We start from the raw sequence: 26,783 nt of genomic DNA, 5'->3' as shown, positions 1-26,783 counted from the left end.
TTTCTCAGTGCGTGCATGAACAGAGCCTTCTTGATTCCAAAATTTCATTTTATGGAGAGTCAACTAAGAACAAACAAAGCAGAAGAAAATCCTATGCACAGTGTCGGATGCTACTGCTGACATTTTCATGATCTGAAAATGAGGTAATGTAGTGTTTTTTTTTTCTGTTTACAAGTAACCAAAAAATCAAGATCTGAGGTTTGGGTTTCATAATCTTCAATCGACAAAATTTGAAACAAATCCAAAACACATGCATCCCACCAGTCGAAACCCAAATCAAACCTAACCTTCAACCTACAAAATCTAGAACCAATGCATCCCATTACCAGTCGAAAACCTAGCGCCCAAAATCGAACCTAAACCTGACTGAATCGAAATAGAGAGTGCGGGAAGAGTAGGAACACAAAAATCACAAAGAAATCAAACCCATACCTCACTGTGTGCGGCGAAGAATCGTTCAGATCGAAAAAAACCCCAAAATCGCCACAAACCCTCGTCTCTTCGAAGAACAAGTGCGGCGAAGAATTGTGACAGGAAATGGGAGTACCTTGGGGTGGGAAAGGGGGATTAGGAGGGGTAGATTCATCCGAAAAAGAGGGGATTTTGGGGGGATTCGACAAGAACTGGTCGAGAGTTGCCCATGGCTAACACCCCCTCAGCCGGTTTTAGCTGGTGTAGTGAAATCCCCAGATTAGAGAATACCCCTCCCTTTTGGGATCCCAAACGGGGTATTAAGTGTGGGTCCCAGTTGTTAAAAAGGATATAACAAAACACCCATTTTCAATACCTCATCCAAACAGGCCCTTAGGGGAATTTATATGCCAACCAATCAGTGCCACTGAGTCACTGACAAATTGGGACTACCCAATTGGTATTGAGTTTTCCGGCCGCTCACCCTAATCTCCACAAATCAAAGTAAACTTTTGGCGGCAACGATATCAATAATACGAAAAAGACGTGAAAAATACTAAAATAAATACCATAAACAAAAGTTGACATTAATTTTTTCGTGATGTAACGAGGAAAGAAAAATATATCCTAAAGATTGCAATCGACAAAGAGTCAAGGTTTGATATGTACTTCTAATATATTAAATAATTAAAAATAAAAAAAACTTATCGGGATGTATTCGGAATGAGCATATATGAACTTGTTACTCGTTCCAAAACAAAATTTGATTTTTTTTTTTTATCATGAAAAAATCTTCATTTCATCATCCAAAACCCACCAAAAACAAAAACAAAAATCTGGGTTGAGACGTATAGGGCCGGCCGCCAAATTAAGGATGCGTTCTTATGAACATAACTTAAATCTGAAAATTTTTCCGATTTCGATCCTCTCGTCAAGACGAATCAATAACTCACAAAAATTTGGCGCAAAACTAATAAATACAAAAAAATTCAAATAAGGATAAATTTTTCAAATTTAAGTTAAGTTCATAAGAACGCAGCCTAAATATGACTGGAATTTTGTTTAATCTTGAAAAACTGCCAGAATATTACTGGCTGGGTTCCTCCAATCTTGTGACTGTGAGATTTGTTCCAATGGGAAGAACAAGGAAGGGAAATACAATAATAATATCATGGACAAAACACATACGTGTACATATTCAAATACAAATACTAGTCTAATACTCATGCTTCGCACGATTCTGCGTGCTCATTGGTTTAATTGGTACTTGGTGTAGGAATGGTTATTTTCATACATTAATGGTAATGTAGTAATAAAAAAACAAAATGCAAATCCATATTGAACGAAGATTCAGCCATAGAACTTCCAACAATATTTAAGTATCATAGAATCCATCCTTGCATTTCCAAATAGTTTTCCTTTTTCCTTTCTTGACCATTTCTCGAAACCATATTCATTTGTACCACTCTTATTACAAGTTTCATGTGACTCAGCAAGACTGCTATATATTTCCTTTCCAGTTCCAGCTTCTCAGCTGCATGCACGCCTCAAGCAATTACACGAACTATGACTATAGGTTTTCATCTCCTTCTCTAGCCGATCAAACAAATCCTACCACATGAAATTAAATCAGATTTGAGTATTTGAAGAAGCATAAAATGGTTACCTAAAAATGCATCCTCCAAATTCACAACAGCTTTTCTAGATTCGCAACAACTTCAGCTAAATTATAAATGAAAAAAGTTGACTTTAATTATTGGATTGGGCTTGTCAATGTACATTTTAACTATTTCGGAGAGAGAGAGAGAGAGTGTGTGTGAGGTCATGAGACCAAAGGCATTACCACAAATCAATGACCTCAATGACCCCAACCAAATGTCAATGTAAATGGGAGCCAAACAAGAAGTTTATTTTTGTGCCAAACCTCCATTTATCCTTATCTTCAAATTAAGACAATGCCTAAGAATTACTAAGGCCAAGACCAATCTAAAACCAATTGTTCACTTATTGGGTTCATTATCTACCATTCACAACACCAATCCTAATTATAAGGAATGACACTCTCTTGAAAATTTTTGTGACACAATTCTTTTTGAGGATCATGAGAAATCTGAAACTCCATACCAAGCTCATCACACACAAACACATATACAGTATTTTCATCACGACATACTGTCTTTCTGTTTTTTTTCAAAAACTTTTTCGCATATAAAATGAATACAGTATATACAAATGAAAAGCACCAGGAAAAATAGGAAAACGGAAAGAGGAACAAAACCTGATCGAGATCATACCTGAGAATACAATTGCAAACTGAAAACCCAATAGTTATAGATTACACAAATCGAAACAAAAGAAGGGAAAAAAGGCCTCTATTATGACAATGGTATATCGACCAAACATGAGAAAACCCTATACAAAATACATCCTGCCAAAAAAATTGACTTAATACAAATTAATTACTACATACAAAGGAATACATGGTGAGAGCTAACCTGAGAAGCGGCTGGCTCATGCTTTGCCTTGGCTGTATCGCAAAAATTTAGGTAACTTGGCTGTGGATGAAAGTTGTCCGCACGGTTAGGAGACGGTGGATGATGATTGATGGGTTAGCCGGGAGTAGCAAAATGGGCAACTTGCAATGGGCGACCTGCGAAGGAAGAACGATCGAGTTGTTTGAGAGAGAGAGAGAGAGAGAGGGATTGGATTCTACCTGTTTTGAACTGCTTAAATCATGGACCAATTATGCTTGAGGAAGCAATCTCTCTGCTCTCCCTAAATCACTCCCTAAATTAGGGAAAATACACTCATGACTTAAGACTTTCTTTGCCTTTGTCCCTAAGTTTCGGCTTTACACCCTAAAATTCCGGGAGAGGCAGTAGTAAAATCTGGAACAAAGTACCATTTGATTAGGTAAATTCCGGAGAACCTAGGATTAACATACAATACCTAAACTACCCTCAGCTCAACACATGCAAGAGCAAACCTTACAAGGGCAATAATGGAATTTCACACTATGTCTTGGCTTACCATGCTAGGTTCTTTTATTACAAGTGTATTGATGTGTTCAATACATGTGAGTTTCATATCTATCACGAGACACATGCATACAGTTTCGATCAGCAAATTGAGAAACATAATGAGTATACAATAGTGAACAAAATTGCTCTCCATATAATGGGAAATTTATATAAATAGTCCTCCTAGTTTCTCTTCAAGTTTCATTTTTGTCCTTCAAGTATCAGTTACTACTCTTTTGACCTTCAAGTTTGGTTTTCATATCAAATTAGTCCAATTGATAACTTTTGACAGCCTGGACAAAAAAAATCAAATTGATGGCAGTTTGGACGTTGCAGTTCGTATCAAGTTGGTTCAATTAATGACATCTACCCTCAATTTGATTTTTTTAATCCAATTTGGCTGATAAATGTTATCAATTGGACCAACTTGGTACGAAAACCAAGCTTAAAGATTAAAAGAGTTGCAATTGATACTTGGAGGACGAAAATGAGACTCGTGTGAAATTAGGAGGACCATTTCTATAAATTGCCACCATATAAATGGGACAATTTTGAACAAATTTGTGTACAGCATTGCTTAAGGGAATACAACTGTTCGACGCCTACCGCTCTGTTTCACGTTCCCCTATTGCAGTGCTCAATTTTACTGTCCGTCTCGGCAATCAATGGTCCAATTTTAAAAGACTCTTATCTTTTAAAATTCGGACCAAAACATTTTTGGATAGTGAAATTGAGAGTAGTGGGGGACAGATATGACAATTATCTCCGATCCATCCCCGCCTCCAACCTCCTCGCCCTAATCCGAGTGGGTATTCTCCGATCCAATAAGTAAATGAGGCGGGAATGATATTTGTTTCCCCCGCTCCATTGTAACCCGATCCGACTCCGATTATAAGTATTTATATTTTTATATGTGTGTAAATAAATTTGTTATTGTTTTCATATAATAAAAACAATATACCAATTAATAAAAGATTTGTTTCTGTCTTTGTTATCTTTGTTTTTATTTTTTTAAACTCTCATCAATTATTAATATCTTATTTTTGTATCAAAACACTCGAAGAGAGAACAAAATTAAACAAATTATTACAATGAATAAGGACCCAATTATTTTTCAACCCCAAATCTCAGATATAAAATGGGACGGATTTGGAGGACGTTAAATTAGACTCCCACCCGTCTCATTGCCATTCCCGGTAGGAAGGGAGTGGTGAAATATCCGCCATTGTATTTGTTTATGATAACCCCCCCCCCCCCCCCCCACACACAAGGCGGCTCTCTCTCTCTCTCTCTCTCTGTGAAAAGGCAAGTCTAAACAGAAATCTCAGATACAAGCAAAATTGAATTACCTTTGAAGTCAAGCCCTCCGTATTTAATTCCCAAAAGTCTCTCAAAAACCCCATTCATCCCACCCTTCAAATCCACCGAAATCTCCGCCTCACAACCCCATCAATCTAGGGTTTTCTTTCTCTCTCCTCAACCTTCTTCCTCCCAACATCATGGCTTGAATCGAATTCACGCTTTCGTACCTTCATTTGTTTATTCCATTTGCAGACTTGCAGTTGGGTTTTTCATGAGGAAAAAAGATGATTTTTTTTTTTAAAGGGGGTCCATCCGTTGGAGCTAGGGTTTTCAAATTGCTTTCACTATCAAACAACAGGTTTGGTAAACGATGCTTTTTATTCCATCTTATATACCTTGATATGATTAGATTTCGGTGAGCTCGATTTTTTTTTTTTTTTTATAGGAAGAGTAACAACTTCATTGATAAAAAAGATTACAATCTACCATGTAAATACTACCGTGTGCATCTAATACAACTGAAAAAAAAAAAAATTGCTCGCAACAAATAACGCATTCAAATCAAGTGAAGGAAAACATCCAGTGATTAAACATTCATTGGTGAGCTCGATTTGATATTTTAATTGTCACTCGTGATGTGCTGTGACGTGGTCTGAAAGTTCCAGATGATATTCGCTCTTTCTTGAATTTGATGCTACGTCTCTTATTGGTTTGCTTGATACTAATTTCTCTTTCTTTCTCGTTTTCTTTTTTTAATTAATATATTTTACTGTTATGGTGGAAAAGGTCAAGGCATTGGTGGTTTGAGGAGTGAATAGTGGCCTGCATTCGTTGTTTATAAACTCGAATTATCAAAATGTCGGCATTGAATTGCAGCAGCATCGATTTGATCAGCTATTTCTTTCATGTATCTGAGTGGCATCCATTGCAATAGCGCAGGCGGTCGGGGCTCGGAGCCCACAGAGCTTTGTAAACTAGGTTAGCTTGTTTCTACTTTAATATGGAATTAGCTGGAAAACTCACATGTATTTTGTCCGTTTCAAAATTATGGCATGAGCTGTACTGTGAAAGATTGTACATATGGTGCTTGCCCAGTGACGGATGCGATTTATTTTCTGGCATTCGTAATAATGTAAGAAATGGTTTCTCTTCAGGTTTTGTGATCAACGTGGTTTATTTGTTGCCAGAAGTTGCAATTTTTCACTTGATGGCTTAAGCTTATGTTTGGTAACCGCTATTCATTTGAGAGTGTGACCCAAATGGGCTGCTGCGGTTGTTTCCGACTTGCATATTCAAAAACCCCCAAAATGTTAGCAAAGCCTAAGGCACGCATGGAAAATCACGCTTCACAGGAGTGTTTGCTGGATGAAGAGCTAGAAGATGAAGATGATAGTTCACAAAATGGTGATGGAAGTGATACGGGACATGGAGTTAATGGTGAGCTGCGGAGCCCTACGAAGTGCTCTGAAGGAATTCTCACGTACAGAACTCAACGCGGATTAATCTGTAGGGAATTTCCTGTTAAGGAAACCCACAGGCTTATTCGCTCAGAGGTACTTGGCGGAATTTTGTTTAGTTATGGTTGCTTTGGTGAAAAGTTTTACTGCTCACTAGCAGTTTGTTGCCCCTTGAATGTGCTTGATTGTTCTTGGTACCCTTCATGACTGTATGAGCATTGAAGAGCCCATGTTATATTGAAAGGTGGTTCATGAGATTCTACTATTTTAGGGTTGCAGGATATCTTGCATGAATTTAAAACCTCAACTCACTATATCTGGATATGATGTAAATGAAATTTAGGGATGGAAATCAAATAGTTTGCCTCTTTTACCATGCCATTTGGGCATGCCTAATAATGGTATCACCGAAGAAATTTGTATCTATTCTTGGTCCAATTGTTGCAATCCACCGGGATTACATTTTGATGGCACTCCTAAGTTGCCTTTTGAGGGACTAGAGAAGTTATGTCAGCTTTATTTACTATTTTCTCTGTCCTATGTATCTGGCTGAGAGTTATTGATTATTAACTTTCCCTCCATGTTACTGAGGATGCGACCTCATTATGGGGATTTAAATTCTTCATCCTCATTTCATGTGCATGCTTCTAGCCTACCGTTTCAACAACGATGAACTGTATAACATGAGGCGGACCATTTGAAGATAACTCCTACTTTTGTGTGTGCATACTTGTTTGGTCGTAGATACAACTAGATTTTATTGTTTCTATCTTCCTTGCTAACATTTTCACTCAAATGTTTGCATGATAAGAAAACTTATTGTGCACCTTATGATAAATATCATATGAAGTGTTGATCTTTTGTACTGATGAGTACTATAAAAACTTTTTGGTTCACTTTCAGGATGAAAATGGGAACAAAATGATAAATGAATATGTCCGCGAATTCAAGATTGGCTCTGGTAGTTATGGAAAAGTGGTAAGTTAATTTCAGTAACCTTTTATGTGCTGCAGGAGGCTATTCTTTAGTCTTACGCCCTTGATAATGCAACAGGTTCTTTACCGAAGCACTGTTAATGGGAAGCATTATGCAATTAAGGTAGTGTTTTCTTTATGCAGGGATCGTGTATTGTGAAATGTGGACTATTTTTTTGTTACTCAAGGTCCCAACAGTTGTGTTATTAATTTGTAGCTCCTTGTTTCAATTACTTCTGCTTCATCTTGCCTGAGGACAATAAATATGTTATTCATTGGTAATACGCTGTGAATGGCTGTGATGATACAAGGAGTTTGGGTAGGCTAGTTTATGGGCATGAAGGCTTCTTTTGTCTGAAGATTTAAGTAGGGAAGACCCCTGAGTTGCGATGAAAAAATGAATTGAGTAATTTGAGCATGCGAAGGCTAGTTTCTAGATATTTCAGCAACCCCAGAAAAGTTGGAGCTAATGATATTTATTTATGTGTTCGGGTCTAGTTGGAGATCAGTCAAATATTAGTAGGGGAACATAAATTGCTTTGGGGTAGGACAGAACCACATTGCATTTTTAGTTGAAATTTAGTGCTAAATGGTTTTTAAGTAACTGAATCTGTCCTATTGATAACAACATAGCGTCTGGAAGTACCATATTGTGTCTTTAATAGCTGATCTGCTTAATTTGTACTTGCAGGCCTTTCACAAGACTCATTTATCAAGACTACGAGTAGCACCTTCTGAAACTGCTATGACTGACGTGCTACGTGAGGTATTTGCCCATGTCTTTTGTCTTTTATCTTTTATCTTACTCATGTCCTTAGTCATTTATCTTGATCAAACAATAACTCTTGTGATCTTGACGAGTGAAGCTAAAAATTGCACTATTTATTGACTAAAATATCTGTGCGATACGGACAAGCGATATTGAGAGCTTAGCATCCTTTTGTTGCTATCATGATCTCTTGCTTCCTTTTTTCTGTCAGTTACAGGTTATGGGGCATTATGTAGCCCATGCTTATAAAAAAAATCTATTTGTCTAAGGGTGCTGCTTCGGGTTGTGTTATATATGGAGTATGAGTACATTGATCTGATTTGGTTACTCCTTTGTGGTTGTTTAGTTCATCATTTCTGTAGTTTTATTTCTCACATTTCTTTTTTTGCGGTCTTTCCTGTTCAAGTATTGACTTCTTGGCTGATAACCTTTTCCTTTGCAGGTCCTAATAATGAAGATTCTGGAGCATCCCAATATTGTTAATCTCATCGAGGTGATTGATGACCCTACCACTGATAACTTCTACATGGGTATTCTCTCTCTCCTGACTTTCTGTCTGAATGTGATCTTCATCTCGTACTGTAGCTGTAATTTCTGATATGTTTAAGTTGACGTCAATGATGATAACTTCTTCTGTTTGCTCAGTTCTGGAATATGTGGAAGGCAAATGGGTCTTTGAGGGTTCTGGGCCAATAGGTGGTTTAGGAGAAATCAAAGCACAAAAGTACTTGCGGGATATAGTTTCTGGGTTGATGTATCTCCATGCTCATGTATGAGATTGACTTGTCTTTTAATGTTATTATTTTAAGTATCCATCCCCGTTTTGTGGTTTTGGCTTGATCGTATGCTCTCAGAGTCTTAGTCATTGACTCATTGCTAATATCTAGTTGTTGTGTTACCATGGTATTTTGTTTTAGGAACGCATACCTGGAGAACAATGTTTCCTTTGATTAGTCATTGCAATTAGCATTGATGTTATTTGATCCTTGTTTGTGAAGATATCAATTGTTATGATGTTATTGTGGAGACTTGATAATTTTCAAATCAGATATCTGAAAGAAATCCATAAGATTTTGGCTTGTGAATGCTATTGAAATTTATGCTGTTTCTGTTGGCCTATCAAAAGGCAAAAAGTAGTTTCTGCTCTTATTGAGTTTCAGTATCTGCAAGTGTGGAACAATTGTATGAAATATAAATCAATGCTCTGTTTGCCGTTCGGTGTGGTCATTGCATTTATTTTTTAGCCTTCTTCGTCAAGTCTTACTAGCAGTGGATTTTCCATTTTAGTGTCCTAGTTCTTCCAACTTGTCTTCTCTCTTGAATCTTGATGGATTCCCTATTTGAATGAGAAGTGTGGTTCTTGAAATATATGCTCTCAGGATGGTTTGAACTTTAAAGACAGCTTGATAGTTTCCATATCCTGGTTTCTGTTTTGTGCGGTACTTTTAGATACTTTTTGAAATCATTAGGCTGTTGATAGTCTACTTACACTAAAATGAAGGGTGTTTATGTTTTGCTCTCTGTATGCAATGCCTGTCCAGTAATGTGGCTTGATTGACTTAACTAGCCTGTGCGTTGAGATTTTAATGTATAAGCTTCTTTGCTTGATGATGCGGCTTGATTGACTTAACTAGCCTGTGCATTCACATTTTAATGTATAAGCTACTTTGCTTGATGTCGCTAGGTAGATGCCATTAGTTACTGTGGCATCTTCATGTTGGATTTTCAGTTTTTGTTTACAGTCTTTCTTTGGTGAGATTTGTGAACATAGGTATTATATATTTTTGGGCTTTACATGTTCCCTATTGAGACATGCTGGCATGAGATCGGATCACACTTCAAGATGAAGACTTGAAAACTAGAAAAAGATAGTTACTTTTCTATAACATCTTGTGAACTCTCTTTATTCTGGATTTTAGATGTAGTTTGGCTGTCGTTGCCAATTATTGACTCAGAAAACATATACATCTTTTGTGCGAACAGAATATCGTACATGGGGACATTAAACCCGACAATCTTTTGGTCACTGCTGCTGGCACGGTGAAAATCGGGGACTTCAGTGTCAGCCAGCTTTTTGAGGTATTGATCTACTTCAGCTATTATTTGATCAGAACAATTACATGTACATATGTTCTGTTAGGTGATGATACTGGGAATACTTGAAACAAAACTGTTGTATTCTGTGCCACCTATATTGCCCCCTCACTTGCCCATATTCTTCTCTATAGTGTATTATTTTCTTTCTTGGAAAGGAGGAAATAAAACCATGCACTCATCTGACCCAATTACCTTCTCATTTCATATATTCTTGTTGTATTCTGTTCCAGTTACTGTCTAATTAGATGGATTCCATCTCTATTTCCATTTCTACCTCCCATGCCATCTGGGCTATGTGGCTTGTAGCTATAGGTTTTAGTCCTTTTTTTGGTCAGTGTTTTGAGTGCACAAAGGTGTAATTGCAATTATCTTTATGGCAAAGTTGGGAAAAAATAAATAAACTGAGACACGTCAGGCTTTGGACAGATTTACTATTTCTATGATCAGAGCATTCCATGATTTCATTGCGATCTTATATTCCTGATTTACTTGGGAAGCTGTTTATTCCTATATTTCTACGAGCACTTCAGTTTCCTGCTGCAACCCTTAGGAAGTGTAGCCCAATGATGATTTGTAACTGCCTTACAATCTTTACGGATCGGTTTATTTGCAGGATGGTAACGATGAGCTACGCCGCTCGCCTGGAACTCCTGTTTTTACTGCACCAGAGTGCTGTTTGGGTTAGAGATCTCCATTCCTGGGGAAAACATGCTTTTGTTTTTGTAAAATTAAAATGGCACTGCACGGGATTTATCTACCAACCAGCTTGTCGATTGTTTTCCTCTTTTTTTTTGGTTGATTGTTTTCCTGATTACAGGTCTAACATACCATGGCAAAGCTGCTGACACGTGGGCAGTGGGAGTTACTTTGTACTGTATGGTTTTTGGCAAATACCCATTTCTTGGCGACACACTGCAGGATACATATGACAAGGTATTGTGGATTGATTGTATGTCCACAAATAGTTATTTATTTATTTATTCATTTCCAGCATCTTTATGGTCACTTACCCACTTTTAACTTTAGATTTTCCATGGGTGCAATTGCATAAAAATTTTCTTTCCCCAGATTGCTAACCACCCATTATCACTTCCTGATCACATGAACCCCTTGCTGAAGAACTTACTAGAGGGGTTACTCTGCAAAGGTCAGTCTCTTCAAGTCCAACCTGTTGTATTCGATCATTTTTTCACCCTTTTCCCATAGGTTCACTTTTGATGTAGGAATAGTAGTTTTTGGTTGTGTTTGGAACTCTGTCGAAAGAAGGAATTTTGAAGGAAAAGTGGTTACGAGGGAAATTCTGGGGCAATTTTTTCTGCTTGCTTGTCAAAATTTTCTCAACCCCTGTTCATCTCCTTCTTTGTTAGTTAACATCTTACTTTGTTTCAACTTCTTTTTAATATCAAGCAAGTAAAATTTATTTTACTTGTCGTTTCCTTTTTTTTTTTCAAAGCAAACACAACAACAGAATCCATGTAGTCCCCAGTCATTAGGGGTATGGGCGGGGGAAGATTGGAGTCAAACCTAACCTTTGGCAACATGCACAAAGTGCTCTCAGAATACCACTGAAATAGTGGCCCTCCTATACCTGTTTTCCTTTTTTTACGAAGCAAAATAACCAAAAACTTCTACTTAGTTTACCTAGATTTTTTTTTGCTTGTCCCCTTAAAGTTGGAACCAAACATGAGAGGAAATTTTTTTTCTATTTTCCTTTTGTCTCTCTTTCTTTCCTTAAAGTTCCATGCATTGCTTTAGAATCTTTTTCCTTCTTGATGGAAACTGTTAATGCAGACCCAATACATAGGATGACACTAGAGGCTGTGGCGGACCATGCCTGGGTCTTGGGAGAAGGGCCTGTGCCTCAGTATTTATGCTGGTGTAAGCGTAAAAAGTTGCAGACGGAAATATCCAACAGGGAGTAGCCTAGACAATCAATCAGGCTCATACTCACCACACTGTTTAAACATAATTTGTTTGTATAGTGAGTAGTAGAACTCGCTTTTTTCTTTCAACTCCATCCAATGTAGCGACCAAGTATAGGAGGTAATAGCAAAGAAATACAACTAAGTGGAGGTTTGCATAAACAAGTGATGTGAGAGGGGATGGATTTACTTGTAGTTGACACCAAACGAAGGAGTATTGGAGATGTGTATTCGGAGCAGTGTATAATTTGCCCTGTTCTTTCACTCATTTGACCTTGAGAGTGCACTTTTTTCCTTGCTTGTAAAACAACATGAGAATTTATGGGAACTCCAATGTCCTTCTCGATCCCTTTCATTTGCTGAAGATTCCCTTGATCGTTCGCTGAAATAGTGAAATATCTGTCAGCTAATCACAGCTCACGATTTAGCCAGTTCTATCCTTTTTGGTAAGAACACCATAGCTAGGGTAGTTGGTTCCTTGCTCTCCCTTTTAAGGGAGAAGTCCTGAATTCGAGTCCTCATGGATGGGGAGAGGTGCTCAACTCCCATTGTAACTTTATTCCCATTGTAAATTTGTAACTTTACATTCTATCATCTGGCAAATGGTTAGGTATACTGCTAGAATCTGCAGACAGCTGTTAGATTTGTCTATCGTTGTGCACAGGGGACCGAGGGGGGTAGGGCTGGCTCTGAGCTGAGACAAGCAAGGCGGCAGACTTAAGCCTCCGAATTTTGGATCAAAATTAGGGCGCTAGATATGTATAGCCAGATATGTAATATATATTTAATCTACCACTTACATAACAAAAAAGCTAGCAAGCCTAGTGGAAAAGCTTAGTTCCTCTCTCCAAGAGTTACATGGTACAAGTCTTAGGGGCTTCTTTTTTTCTTACCCATATGAATATTATTTTTTCCCTCATAAGTTCATCTTAGGCCCTAAGAATCTCAAATCAAAGCCGGCCCTGGAGGGGGGTGCAAGCGGGGCCCCGGGTCCTAGCACACCTCCCAATTATCCCACTAACTATATTATATTTTCAGGTTAATTTGGAAAAGTTTTATAAGATCGGCCCTTGCAAGTCTTTTGAGTGAAAAAAAAAAAGGTGATAAAGTTTCTATGTATGCATGAGAAAACCCCCCTAAATTTTGAAGTTATCAATCATTTTTCAGTTGTGATTATAGAATTAAGTACGATTGTGCATATGTACACAATCTCGTCTTCTTCTAGGAAATACTCCTAGTAGTAAGTGGCAATATTTATACTCCATAGACCATATTTTTTGTTTTATATTTAGTTGTTTCGTCTTTTACACTACTACTGTTGTGGAAGGAGGTTAGAAGTATGTAGGTTTTTTTGGTTTTTTGATCGGAAGGAATGTTTTTAAGTTGGTTTGATATAGGAGTAGAGAAATCTATGCGTGGACACAAGTTCAAGAATACTTACTTTATAGCACATCAGTTTAAACAGAGAGGGTGTTGGTGACGTTATGGCATGTTTGGTGCCTTTATTCCTTTTTGAAAAAAATATCAGATGGAGTGGAGTGGAGAAATGGAAAGAAGAGATGATAAGGTTCAGGTATAACCGGTTACCAAACATGGCCTTAAAAGATTGAAAGGGCATTTGCTTGCCCATCTTATACTGCTGGCTGGGTATTTGGCAGTGGCAGCAGGGGAAGGGGGGACTATTAAGGCCCTCCCTTGTGGCACCCATGAGGCCTCTCAGGGGTTCTGTCAGATTTGTGAAATCTTAATCCAACCCACTTGGATTTTCTGACATTTTATGGGTATAGAACTGCCTCCATGACACCACTTTTTTTTTTTTTTCACTTTGGAAAATTGAAGTCCTCCAGGGTTTCTCACAGAACTTGAAAAAGGCTGTGTTTGGATTGGGAATTTGTAAAACTTTTTTCGAGTACTTGCTGCTGCGTATATCAACGGGAAATTGCTACGGACATCGATCGGGAGAAACCGATTGTATGTACTGACGGAATACAGGCCTACTCCGGGTTCCGCACGGATGATTCAAGTCATTCAATAATTTTAAGGAAAAAAAGCCTGAGTGGGCTTAGAAAAATCAACTTAATCCGATATGTGTAGGTGCTCGAGCCAATCTTTTCATTGGATGAAAAATAGAAATATTGGATCGAAAAATTACACATACTGAATTGAACTAATTTTTTACAGGCCTATTCATTTTTATTTTTTTTAACTATTAAAGAGTTCGGATAGTTCGTACATGAGCTTATAGTTTTTTCGATATCAATGGATGTAGTAAGATGTTTCAAAAAGCTTTTTGGGGGACTAAAAATTACTGCAAATGGCAGCCAAGCAAGTACAGAGCTGCTTTATGGGTTAGTTATTGGATGCTCGAAAAGTACAGTACCACACTATGCAGGCCTCAGGGTACTTGCTGTGTCTCTGGTGACTTTTGCAAACAGACTTTACTCTCAACTAACTGTACAACTTTGACAATCCACCTGAAGTAGCAGGAATTATTCACTTATATACATACTAGTCTATGCGTCACAATTTAAGTGTCCACTGTGATTCTTCGTGACATTTTTAATTATTTATATCTCTTAATATATATTACAAAAAATATGCAATATGAATTTTATTTGATAGATCTCAATTATTTTTATAATACAATGATTTTAAAAACATAAAATATATTGTAATCTATATATTAAGAGATATAAATTATTGAAAATGACACGCTGAACCGTAATAGACACTTAGAGACAGATGAAATATATATTAAAAAGGAGGTATTATTATATTTCATGTAACGGGTATATATCCCCTCATCTCATAATGCAGTGGGGATCACTCTGCATGTGTATATGTATATATATATTAAAAAGGGGGAATATTTCATGTCACCGGTATATATGATATATCCGGCCCTCCTCTCACAATGCAATAGGGACCACTCTATATTGTGAAAAGAAGGAAATATATACCGATTATCTGATAATTACAGGTGTGATTTTTAGCACCATCTTAAAATATTCGAATTCACCATGCTCAGGTCTATGGGGTTCGTTTTTTGGTTGGTTCAAGTCTAGTTCCCTTGGGTATGCCTCAGGTTGTCTTTGCCTGTAATCTATTTGCATTATTTATATATTTCTTTTTGTTCTTCCACAAAAAATAAAATAAAAAATCACCATCGTTTTTTGTTCTTTCTCATACGAAATTACAAAACTATCATTCATACGAGGGAAGGCGAAAGTTGTAATTTTTTCTGAAAAAAGAAAGAAAGATAAGATAATGGAATACTTGGAATACTGATAAACAGTCGTTTTCAAATGAGGTGGTCCTTATTTTAGTTAAAATAAGGACCTCTCTATTTCTCCCATTTTTCATTCGAATTTTGATGATCCGAGCCGCTCAATGTGTTCAGAACGTGATTTTAAGAGTACCAACGCAAGGAATTAGCAAAAAAAATGACCGGAAAGGGCTTCATCCGAGCAGTTTTTATTTGAACCGTTTGATAAAAAACAAACAAAAACTGCTCGGATGAAGCCCTTTTCAGTCATTTTTTTTTGCTGATTTCTCGCGGATATCCTTAAAATCACGTTCTGAACACATTGAGTGGCTTGGATTATCGAAATTCTATCGGAAAAGAAAAGTTCTTATTTTATTAAGTTAAGTTGGTCCTTAGGAGAAGGGAACTATACTGATAAAATCAATGATCTCGAAGTCTTTAGAGTGCATTTTGCTGGTTCAATGAGAGTGACTCTTTGGAACTAGTGAAGAATTACTTGTACTCTCTTGGACCACTCTTTTGATAATTAATTAAAAACTATGTACGTCAAGGTGGGAAAAATTCTTCATCTATTGTGGGACCTTTGGATGTTGACTTTGACCTGTTCCATATATAGATCAGTCAACCACGTGATTTTGATAAAACCATTAGCATTATATTAATTAACCTTTACTTTTAATTAAGTACTGTAAAAGTTAAAGACTATGTTGACCCACCTAAGAAAAAATGGCGACCAGTTGAAGTGATTTAAAAACCACTAGTCACCTAAAACTCCCAAGGACACTTGTCATTGAGACGAACTTTTGAGTAGGGCTGTGAACGAATCGAATCGAGCCGAACCCTATTAAGTTCGGCTCGAGTTCGTTAAGGTATGAGTTCGGTTCGGGTTCGGCTCGAGTTCGATTCGAGCCTGAACAACTTGGCTCGAATTCGGCTCGTTAAAATTTTTCAAGGCTCGAGTTCGGCTCGGTTGGGTTCGTTAAGATACTAGTCTGGCTTGAGTTCGGCTCGGATTCGGCTCGAGTTCGATTCGACCTTGAACATCTTGGCTCGAGTTTGGCTTGTTAAACTCAAATGAATCGAGCCGAGCCGAATCTAAGCTCGAATTGAGCTCGTTAAGACTCAGGTTTGATTCGGCTCAGCTCATTAAACTCAAAAGCGAACCCAAACTCTCTTATTGATCATATAGAATTTGGGAGAAAAATAAGTATTGAATTATATATACAACCTTAAAATTTTTTACATTTACAAATAGACCCCTATTGAATTATTAATTAAATTTAAGTATAGGTTCGCGAACCTAACCGAGCCGAATACCGTTAGGCTCAGGTTCGGCTCATTTACGGAACGAGCCTAGAATTGAGGTTCAGGTTCAGTTCGTTTAGCAGACGAATCGAACTCATACGAGCTCTTACCAAACCGAGCCTCGAACAATTCGCGAATGGCTCGGTTCATTTACAGCCCTACTTTTGAGGGATTAAATGGGAAAGGCGGATAAGAAAGAGGATAGGTTTTTTTTTTCGGCATTCATTAATCCTAATCTACTTTTTTTTAGGGGATTTAGGGAGGGGGATGAGTGCTTATGGGAATCGAAGGGAATGTTAATTAAGGGTGAGAGATTATTTTAGAAAATTGATATTCACGTCCCTTTTTTTTGTTTTTTAGCCAAAAAAAACAAAAAAATACATACATACTAAAAAATAAAAAAAGAGCTTGTGGATAAAATAAAATTAAAAAAATTTGAATATCTACTCCCTTATTTTATACTACTGCTTAGTTTGGTTGATAGTTTTATGGGTATATAAAATTCGGTAGCATGAAGAAAAAGGTGACAAGTTAATGAACATGGTTGGGATGACCATAAATAGTTCCAAAGCAGGGGACTATTTAGTCATCGGGCACACACAACGGTTGTGTAAAACACAATATATAATCAATCTCTAGCCGTCCATTGCTATAATATATGGCCAGGATTCACTCAAACTCTTTCCCATAAAAGTTAGACTTTTTCTTGGAAGAGTTTGTTTAAAATCTAGACAATCCAAATACATCTGGACAGTTAGAATTACGCACACAACCAACACAACGGTTGTGCAAGTAGCATTTTTGATTAAATAGTCCCCATGACTCTGAATGTGTGTGCCTACCAAACACCGAATTAACTACTCTCGAATTAGCTAGTTCGAGCAAATAGTCTATCCAACCATTTAGTCCGGATAACAAACTGGCTCTAATCCCATTAGATATTCCATGTAAATTCGTTAACATCATGGTGTATTCATTTGATGAAAATGGAAAAGGGGTAATACGTGAAGCCTTTACAACTGAGATTAATTGGTGATGTTTTATAGCTCTCATGTTTTACCTTAAGTAATCCCATCTTCTCAATATTTGGATTAGATCTAAGTTTTTACTACAATTTACAAAGGTCCCAAAGCTCAAAAGAACACCAATCAAATTCATGGCTAATGGAGGAAGACATTACAGTTTATCATGGTGTCAAATCAGAGGAAGAGATGGATCACGGCTAGCTACCAGATGCTTTGAAAGAAAGGTCGGTTGCTTTATTTACGAGTAATAGTACGTTTTTATTAGAGTTTAAATTATTTATATCAGCGGTTCAAATATGTGTTTTCTCTTCAAATGAATTACATTGTGTCACGATGTCATGTTCTATTAATTGGAACCACCGTTTTGACGACGTGACGTACTGTAATTGATTTGGAGGAAACAAATATTCACACCGCCGATATATATAATTTACAACCTGTTTGTTTGAAGGATAAGAGAATATAGGATTTGGCCGGATATAAAAATCCGGGTGAACCAAACCCATCGTTTGTTTGGTTCTTGTTGTTCCCAGATATGATTTTCCTGGGATACCCATATCCTGTTGAGGAGGGACTAATTTTAGACACACACCCTGTGGATTTCGGGTTGGGCTGTGCAGTGAGGTGCATAGCACTGTGCTGCGCACCTCGAAGTCGTCGGTTGTGCATCTGACGGTTCGGATCTTATCTCGACAACAAACGATCGAGAGTCGTTTATTGCCGATACGAGATCCGAGCCGTCGAATGCACGATCCGACTGCTCGGAGGTGCGCAGCACAGTACTGCGCACATCACTGCACAACACCATTCTCCAATTCCACCCATGTTCAATTTTTAATTACCCTTCCTAATGTAATCTTTCCCTCCAACCATATCCACCTCATTACCCTGTCTTATTATGCTCTTCGTTTTCTTTCCAAAACATATCCCGCTAACAAACGTGCCGTTAGTTTCTAAACAAGTTTTCTTTGGCTATGCATGTAGAGATGACCGGTGGACTTGTTCTAACTAAACTAAACGTGTTTCTAATATGTTTATCACAATCAAAACCTCATTTTCTCTTGCCCTACCCAACACGTTTTTTGAGCCAAATCCGGGAAGTCATAAATGTTTCCAAATATTATTTCTGAGAAAACAATTCAACCTCAAATTATCCTTTAAAAGAATCAGACAATTGGACGGCCAAAATAAGCCGACCACTCACTCTCCTCTTTCTCGGCTTCTAAATCTTAACCGTCTCGGATATGCGCTCGGGTACCACGTGGACTATACCCTATTTACACAAAAAAAAAAAAATTCTAATAATGCAATCCAACACTACTACCACCTTTTTCTCCCAAGTCCCATCTCAGAATAACTAATAAACAAATATTCTTGGTAATTTTCCTCCCAAAAAATAAAATTCCCGGGAAATTATTAAATTAGTTATGCTTTCTTCTATTTTTACTTTTGGAAATGCCATGCTTTCTCCATCAGTTCAGTTTCTCTTCTGTTTTAAGAAACGAACCATATCTTGACATCTCTCTCTCTCTCTCTCTCTCTCTAAGCTGTTTTTCTCTCTCATCCACACTGGACCCCGGCGGCGCCATGTTCGTCGACCCTCACTTCCCGTCACCGCCGCCGTCGACAACCGATCAAATTCCCTAGATTCTCCGGCGATGCTTTTCCCGGCCACCTAGGTCTCCCGCCGCCTTATCCGACCGGGATCCAAACAGCTCTCCGCCGTCCGATTCGACTCCGAATTGGTTGGTCCAACTCTTTCTCGATCCATTATTTGCCGCTTTCCGTTCGATTTTCTTCTCACGCATCATGTGAAAAGATCTGTTCAGACTTCTCGAGAAAAGTCGCTCGGAAATATGACCAAATTGATTGCCCTAATTCAAAGAAAATATCTTTTTCTTTGGTAATATATGTCTTTAAAGCTGCGTGCCATGTAATTGGTTGGATTGGTTGTTTTCAATCACGGGACTTTTGTATTATGAGGAATTATAGGGATGATTTGATTTGATGGGTAGAGTTGATAGAAAGAGGAAAGATCGAAACTTGTTTTCCGGTTACCGGGAAAATGACCGGCAATCGAATCGATATATCTGAATACTGCTTTTGCTAACTGTGGGGAAATTTGCATAGGTTATAGTTGGTATACTGAGGGTTTGGTTTTTAATAGCAATAGATACCAATATGTCGAAGATTTATGTGGTGGAGGAAGAAAAGGAAGAAGAAGAAAGTGGTTTGTTGGAGATGGGGTTAGAAAGGAGAGGTCGCCGAAAGGTTGGATTAAGTGATTGTCTTCTACTACATGGGCTGAATGATGATGTTGCTTTAACTTGTCTTGCTTGGGCTTCCAGATCTGATTATGCTTCCTTGTCTTGCTTGAATACGAGGTTTAATTCGCTAATGAAAAGTGGATATTTGTATGATTTGCGGAAGCAGTTGGGGGTTGTGGAGCATTGGGTGTACATGGTTTGTGACCCGAGGGGATGGGAAGCATTTGACACTAGGAGGAATAAATGGATGAGATTACCTAAAATTCCATGTGATGAGTGTTTCAACCATGCAGATAAGGAGTCGTTGGCTGTCAGTAGTGAATTGTTGGTTTTTGGCCGCGAGTTATTAGATTTTGCCATTTGGAAGTTCAGTTTGATATGTCAGAAGTGGGTGAAGTGCGAAGGAATGAATCGCCCTCGATGTTTGTTTGGATCGGGAAGTCTAGGTTCAGTTGCTATTATTGCGGGAGGGAGCGACAGGAATGGGAATATTTTGAAATCAGCCGAGCTATATGATTCCAAAACCGGGAAATGGGAAATGTTACCAAACATGCACTCCCAACGTAGATTGTGCTCTGGCTTTTTCATGGATGGAAAATTCTACGTGATTGGTGGAATGACAAGTCCGACTGAATCGTTGACTTGCGGAGAGGAGTACGATCTGAAGTCAAGGAAGTGGAGGAAAATAGAGGGTATGTTTCCAAATGTCAGTAGGGCTGCTCAAGCACCTCCCCTTGTGGCGGTTGTTGATAACCAGCTATATGCAGTTGAGTACTTGACAAACATGGTGAAGAAGTACAACAAGGAGAAAAACTCATGGGATGTGTTGGGGAGGCTTCCAGTTAGGGCTGATTCTTCCAATGGGTGGGGGCTGGCTTTTAAAGCATGCGGGAAGGAACTTCTTGTAGTGGGTGGACAAAGGGGGCCTGAAGGTGAAGCTATCGTGCTGAACTCTTGGTCCCCTAACTCAGGCGTCCGGAATGGCACTTTGGACTGGAAGGTGATTGGTACGAAGGAGCATGTAGGGGTGTTTGTGTACAACTGTGCTGTCATGGGATGTTGAGGATTTTCCTTTCAATAAATTGACTCACGCCTGAAGGATCAGGTATCTTAATCTGACCTGAACTTTGTGTGCTTGCACATTTATCTGATTGACCTGAACTTTAGTTATTGCTGGGGTAGCGTCTCACAAGATGGGAACTTGTTTTTATTCTGTTTAACTTTTATGTATTGGTGTTCATCACTTCTATGATCGATACAGTCTGCTTTCAAGGCTACTGGTTAGAAGTTATGGTGTTTTTATCATTTTGTTTTTACCAAGTTATGTATGATTCGGGGCAAACTGCTTCAAGTCAATAATTTGCAAGAGCTGTATTGTTTGGTGATTCAATGTTATTTGATGGTGCTTCATGCTATGATATTTTTTGCATCAATCGTATTTTCGTTATTAGCACTGAATCCATTGCTGAATGTCAGAACAAAAATGCCATGACTTCTTAGCGACTTAATTTGCCTACTGGTGCTTGGAAATGGAAACTAACCCTTCTGTGACTTCGGATGGTTTTAATTGTTACAGCTTTATCTTGTCCTGCACTTGTTTATGCTCTAGATATTGCTAAGTCCATAAGGGATTCTTATTTCGGTAGTCAACTAAATTCATATTCTCTATATTTTTGTAACACAGCCGACCCCAAATGATTGGGACATAAGGCTCAGTTTGGTTTATATTTTTGTAACATGCCATTAAAGACAGTAATAAGTTTAACAGAGGATCCTTTGATCTGCCTAGCATTCTTGGGAGCACGCGAAACTATGCACATCCTAGTTTCAAACATGTGTGGGAAGTGATAAAGCCTACACAATAACAAAAGCCCCATAAAAGCCATTCTTGTGCCTTTAAAGATCATCCTTTTAAAGTCCTTCTCCAGTTAAGGTTGTTCATGAAATTACTGCAATATGAGGAACCAAATTCAAGTTATTCAATAGCTTATGTGGTAGTATTGCCTTGAGTGATCTGGTTACGTGAGATGAGAGCTATGCTTTGTCTTCAATTGGCTTTCTGATGGTTTAAAAGGGGATCTGTGCATCTCCATTTGCTCTGCTGGGGACTCGTTCAGGCTAAAACTGAGCCTCTTTGCTTAGGAATAATATTTTGATTTCCCTTGGTTGACTAGAGTAAGGCTCTGTATTACATAGAGTTTTGAGCAGTTCAATTATGAATGCACAGTAGCACTAAATAATTTTGCTGGTTCTCCTTCAAATGATACACTTCCATACTGGCTGAGTAGTTGAAAGGATGCAGTAATCAAATAAATTGTTTCCTCCTGTGCCTACCGTTAGTTTTTTTTCTTTTTTTCTTTATCTGTTGGAGTCATTTGAAAGAGTTAGTATTTAGAAGCTCCATCATATAAGGAAGAAAAAAAGGCCAGGTTACTAATTCAATTTTTCATTATTTTAGGTTTCTTAGTACAGACAGCTACAGAGCGTGGCAGACGGCACCAACAATAATTAGAAAGCATTGCTTTATCATGCCAATTGGAACTTAGTAATAAATCTAGTGTTATATAAGTATAGGTTGCATTTGGATTGGTAATGAGGACATGATATTCTGTTGTAACACTTGCTTTCGTTCTAGTACCCTTGCTCGCTTCAGGAAGATTATACTTGTTTATCACATATTTTTGAGGTATTATGCTTCTGCATACCTCTTGTATGTTTATCAGTCTTATACAATGAAAAACAAAATAGTAGGTGAAAATGGTGTGGGAGGGAATCTGGGATAGCCAAACTTTCTCGATAAGCTCATTGATCTGTGTGTGCTTGTCTAATTGTTGTTTAGGGATGTCGTTCACCGAAGCAAATATGAATTTGGTACATTTAGTTCTAGTAAATTGTTGTCATGGTAATCGTTCCATGTTCCCAGACCAGTATGTCCATCGATAGTGCTCCATACAAGAAAAAGTGGGAACCGATCTCCCAACTTTTCAACCTCCTGAGGTGCTTTTCATTTTCTTTGGAGTGTGGGTCCTGAGCATGCCGCCCACCTTATTCGTGATGGCCGGTCATGAGTGGACAAGACCAAAGATGACGTGACAGTCCAGGACCAGTGAACGATTTTCCGTGTTCATTTCTGAAGGACTTCACCCAGCCTTTTCATGCGATGTGGAGTTATGCTCCGAATATGAGCAAACTGATTATACCATGAGGTGCTTGATGTGAATTTGTTCCCAGGGGGTAGTTTTTTAAACTTACTTTGACGCCCATTCTTGGGGAGAAAGTAGGGAGTTCATAATTATTGAGAATCGGTTCTAAAAAAACACTTTAGGAGAAGTTATGCTGCAGAGAATATTTGTGTGTGGTGTACCCACCTTGGGGGTTGAAGATTCTTGCCTTCTTTCCCTCTTCCCAATTCCCAACCCCAAGCATCAACCACGTTAAGGACACCTAATTAGGCAACTTGAATTTGCACCACATATCACATGGGGCAAGCACAAGTGATGTGTCTCTGTGATTTGTAGTCTATTATTATAGCCGTGTTTGATTGGCCGTTCTAATAGTGAAATGATATATAATCCGATCGAGTAATCTCACCGGTGTCTGAAAAAGTTTCCACCGGCCATGCCGTGTCACTGCACACACACAGTGACACATGATTTTGTTGAGCTGCAATCGAGAGCTCAAGTGTCATCAGGCTAAGCAAGGCATGGCATGACGCCGCATGCCAATGGGCTAGACAAGGCAAGGCACTGGTATTGAAGCTGAATAGCCAAGCACATGACGTGTGGTCATGTCCATGTCACACCAAGGAAGCCCCAAGCCTTGTGAGAGTCAATCAAATCTTCTGTGATTGGTTGTCTTAGATAAATGCTTCGGATTCTTTTTCTATATTCGAGAAATAATCATATATTTGTGTGTGTGTGTATATATATATATTTATAGATGTATATTTGGTGGTAGACTTTATGTAGAAGAAGGTATCAAAGCGTGGGTGTCATGTGGGGATGGGACTGACAACCCAATCTACCAGAACCCTTCTTTATATGGCAAATCCTTTTGCGTTGTAGCCAGCTCACCCTTACCAGAACAAGTAAAGGCCACTTTTGATCAAGTACAAGTCATGTTCCTATAACTATTATTATATGCCTTCCAGACCTCCACGTTTATTCATAACCCCTCACACAATGTCCCATTACAATTGTGTCTAAAGCTTCAATTATCAGAAATGCTGTGTGGTGCACATTGTGCTGTCGGAGGGGGTTTTTTTTTTTTTTTTTTTTTTCGCTTTTGTGAAAGTGATGCCTAAGTAGATTCTATTTTGCTCTGGTTTTGATTAGCCACTCGTTAGTGAATAGTGGTATTAGTTCTCCGAGAATCAGTCGTATGCATAAACTGGTCCGAGCGCCCTGGATTATTAAAAAAAGAAAGAAAGTAGATTAAACTTTGGATCTCTTTCATTTTATCGAAGTTGTCCCACCATGAGTAGCTCCTAGATGACTGAATAACATGGAACGTTTGAACGAACAAGTTCACCCGTATGTGTCAAATTCTTTTAGCTTGTTAGTGTTTTTTTTTTTTTCAACGAACAAACTGATCCCATTATAAGACAAAAGTTACATATGTCCTAAAGCAGCTCTAGCCCTTACATGAGCTTAAAAAAGTTTTTAAAAAAAAAATTTTGCAATGTTTTTTCTCCGATTTGGGGTCATTTTGATACAATTTCAAATCAAGACCAATGGGAGAAAAGACAAAAGCTATCTTTGTTGCCAAATTTGGCATAAAAAAATGACATCGTCATTAGTTGGCATTAACAAATGCAATAGGCGGACTTCATTTTGGTCAAAAAAAATTGTCTAGCTATAGCTTTGACAGACCAAATGGTAATAGTAGACTTGCTGTAACCAACCCTTCACCCTGTTAATCAGGTAGAAAGGGCAAAATGTGGAAGTTGAGAGCTATACTTCAGGACCAGGAGGGGCCTTGTAGTGCGTTTGCTCACTACGGCCCCCCCGCTTCCGTTTGGTTCTTGGTTCTTGGTTCTGAAGGGACAAGTTTTGGTGCATGGCCTAAGATGGTACTAGTATTTAGGGGTGTACAAAAAATCCGAGCCCTGACCGACCCGAAGGGTTTCAGGCAGGGCCGAACATGTGGTTCGGTCGGGTACGGGTCTATTTTTTTTTAAAAAAATCAGTTTTTTAGTTCGGGGCTCGGGGTGCCGTTTTTTCTTACCCGACCCGACCAAACCCAACCAAAAGACGACCAATTCATATAGATTACCTCGGTTTTGGTCGAACCCGACCCGACCAAAAAAATGACGGTTATTCCCCCTCCTTCGGTTCGGGTTTGGGGCCCAAAAATTCGATAACCGACCAGTCAGGTTCGGGTTAGGGGCCGAACCCGACCCGTCCGACCCGTGCACACCCCTAGTAGTATCTGCTTCACCTTTAGTGCCAGTTTCTTTTTGGTAGCCTACCGATTCCAGTCTTCCATTTACAGTTTCTGTTACCGACAGTAAGATTGTCACAATATATGGATTGGGTATTTACGAAGGATGTTAGGAATGCCTTGTATTCTTAGTCCCACATTGGTTAATTATGTTGTTTCTGTTTTTGTAGCTTATTATAAGTAGGGCTTTTGGGGAACTTCTAAAGTATCTTTTGGGCTTTTATATTGTGGCCTTTCTAGAGTTACGGATTATAGCCGGCTCTTTGTATCTCTTCTTCACATTGGTTAGTGAATCCTCTCTCTCCTCGCCCGTGGACGTACCCAACTTGGGGAACCACGTATATCTTGTGTCTTTGTGATTTCTTGTTTAGTTTTCAATTTCTCGTTTTTAGCTTGCATTCATAGCGTTCGTTACAACAAACTGGTATCAGAGCCTTAGGTTGCAAAAACTAGGGTTTCGTTTCCGATTGTGGCTATGGCGGCTAAATTCGAGATTGCGAAGTTTGATGGGCAAAGCAGCAGTTTCAGTCTTTGGAGAGTAAAGATGAAGGCGCTGTTAACCCAACAAAGATTGCACAAGGTTTTGTTAGGCAAGACTAGTTCTGGAATCAAAGTGGAAGATTGGGATGATACGGATGCCAAAGCTCTGCGTTCTATTCAGTTGAGTCTGGCAGATGACGTTCTTCGCGAGGTGGAAGAAGAAACTTCAGCAGCAGGAATTTGGCTGAAGTTGGAAGGCATATATATGACGAAGTCACTCACCAACAGGTTATATCTCAAACAACTGTCTTTATACGTTTCGTATGCGAGAAGGTATACCTGTTAAAGATCATTTAGACGAGTTCAACCATATTATTATGGATCTGAAAAATATTGATAGTAAAATTGAGGATGAGGACCAAGCCCTAATTTTGCTATGTTCTTTACCACTTTCGTATGAGCACTTTGTTACAACCCTATTGTATGGCAAAGACACGATATCCATGGAGGATGTTAAGGCCAGCCTATATTCGAAAGAATTGAGGAAAAAAGTATCAGGTGAGGGTGACGCACATGCGGAGGGTTTGTTTGTTAGGGGAAGAACAACAGAAAGGGTGGAGTCGAGTAATAGGGGAAGATCCAAATCATCAGGTAAGAAGAAGGGAAAGTGCAATTATTGCAAGAAACCCGGGCACTGAAAAAGTGACTGTTTAAAACTCAATGAGAAGGAAAAAGAAGACCAGAAAGGGGGTAAAGTAATTGCTGGAATTGCTGAAAGTTCAGATGAGTCAGATAATGTGTTATCAGTTACAGAGGGCGATTCTCGCTCTAATACCGAGTGGGTTCTAGATTCTGGATGTTCATACCACATGTGTTCGCATAGAGAGTGGTTTTCTACTTATGAGGCGGTCAATGGTGGTACAGTTTTGATGGGCAACAACATAGCCTTTAAGACTGTTGGTTCTGGAACGATTCAGCTTAGGATGCGTGACGGTATTGTTAGGACTTTATCTGAGGTTCGACATGTTCCGGATTTGAAGAAAAATC

General features: G+C 38.6%; 2 protein-coding genes and 1 long non-coding RNA gene across 9 annotated transcripts in view; 2 read left to right on the top strand and 1 right to left on the bottom strand.

The window, feature by feature from the left end:
• Window positions 1–21,229, top strand: LOC131311363 (F-box/kelch-repeat protein At5g60570). 2 transcript variants are annotated; one of them, XM_058339870.1, is made up of 2 exons: window positions 1–7; window positions 19,738–21,229. In XM_058339870.1, exon 2 carries the CDS (start codon window positions 19,789–19,791, stop codon window positions 20,875–20,877), a length of 1,089 nt encoding a protein of 362 aa, XP_058195853.1. In that variant the 5' UTR covers window positions 1–7; window positions 19,738–19,788; the 3' UTR covers window positions 20,878–21,229. The 2 variants fall into 2 exon arrangements, with proteins under 2 accessions (XP_058195853.1, XP_058195123.1); XM_058339140.1 differs by lacking the exon at window positions 1–7 and having other exon boundaries at window positions 18,906–21,229.
• On the bottom strand, window positions 1,688–3,453 carry LOC131315661 (uncharacterized). Of its 2 annotated transcripts, none has more exons than XR_009196870.1 (3): window positions 3,125–3,453; window positions 2,690–3,061; window positions 1,688–2,022 (listed from the first exon to the last, which is right to left on the bottom strand). It is a non-coding gene; the product is annotated as an uncharacterized LOC131315661 (long non-coding RNA). The 2 variants fall into 2 exon arrangements; XR_009196861.1 differs by having other exon boundaries at window positions 2,706–3,061; window positions 3,125–3,452.
• The window catches only part of LOC131308343 (serine/threonine-protein kinase GRIK1-like), a 101,422-nt gene continuing 79,273 nt past the window's right edge, over window positions 4,635–26,783 (top strand). The window contains exons 1-13 of one of the 5 annotated variants that reach the window (XM_058337313.1): window positions 4,635–5,091; window positions 5,520–5,711; window positions 5,888–6,286; window positions 7,094–7,168; window positions 7,244–7,288; window positions 7,856–7,930; window positions 8,376–8,463; window positions 8,579–8,703; window positions 9,917–10,012; window positions 10,644–10,710; window positions 10,848–10,963; window positions 11,099–11,177; window positions 11,822–12,013. In XM_058337313.1, the coding sequence (XP_058193296.1) occupies window positions 5,954–6,286; window positions 7,094–7,168; window positions 7,244–7,288; window positions 7,856–7,930; window positions 8,376–8,463; window positions 8,579–8,703; window positions 9,917–10,012; window positions 10,644–10,710; window positions 10,848–10,963; window positions 11,099–11,177; window positions 11,822–11,952 (1,230 nt within the window). In that variant the 5' untranslated portion in view covers window positions 4,635–5,091; window positions 5,520–5,711; window positions 5,888–5,953 and the 3' untranslated portion in view covers window positions 11,953–12,013. Of the gene's footprint in view, window positions 5,092–5,308; window positions 5,334–5,519; window positions 5,712–5,887; window positions 6,287–7,093; window positions 7,169–7,243; window positions 7,289–7,855; window positions 7,931–8,375; window positions 8,464–8,578; window positions 8,704–9,916; window positions 10,013–10,643; window positions 10,711–10,847; window positions 10,964–11,056; window positions 11,178–11,821; window positions 12,014–26,783 lie in introns of those variants that run through there. The other 4 variants (XM_058335572.1, XM_058336020.1, XM_058336551.1 and 1 more) reach the window with 4 other exon arrangements.

This window comes from Rhododendron vialii, chromosome 1a (genome assembly GCF_030253575.1).
Source record: "Rhododendron vialii isolate Sample 1 chromosome 1a, ASM3025357v1".
In the NCBI taxonomy this organism is placed as follows: domain Eukaryota; kingdom Viridiplantae; phylum Streptophyta; class Magnoliopsida; order Ericales; family Ericaceae; genus Rhododendron; species Rhododendron vialii.
The sequence above is the reverse complement of the archived record's forward strand: the minus strand, read 5'-3'. Positions and strand labels throughout refer to the sequence as shown.

What these genes read in the sequence shown, in the direction of transcription:
- LOC131311363 (XM_058339140.1), top strand. Translation starts at nt 19,729, where the DNA reads ATGTCGAAGATTTATGTGGTGGAGGAAGAAAAGGAAGAAGAAGAAAGT.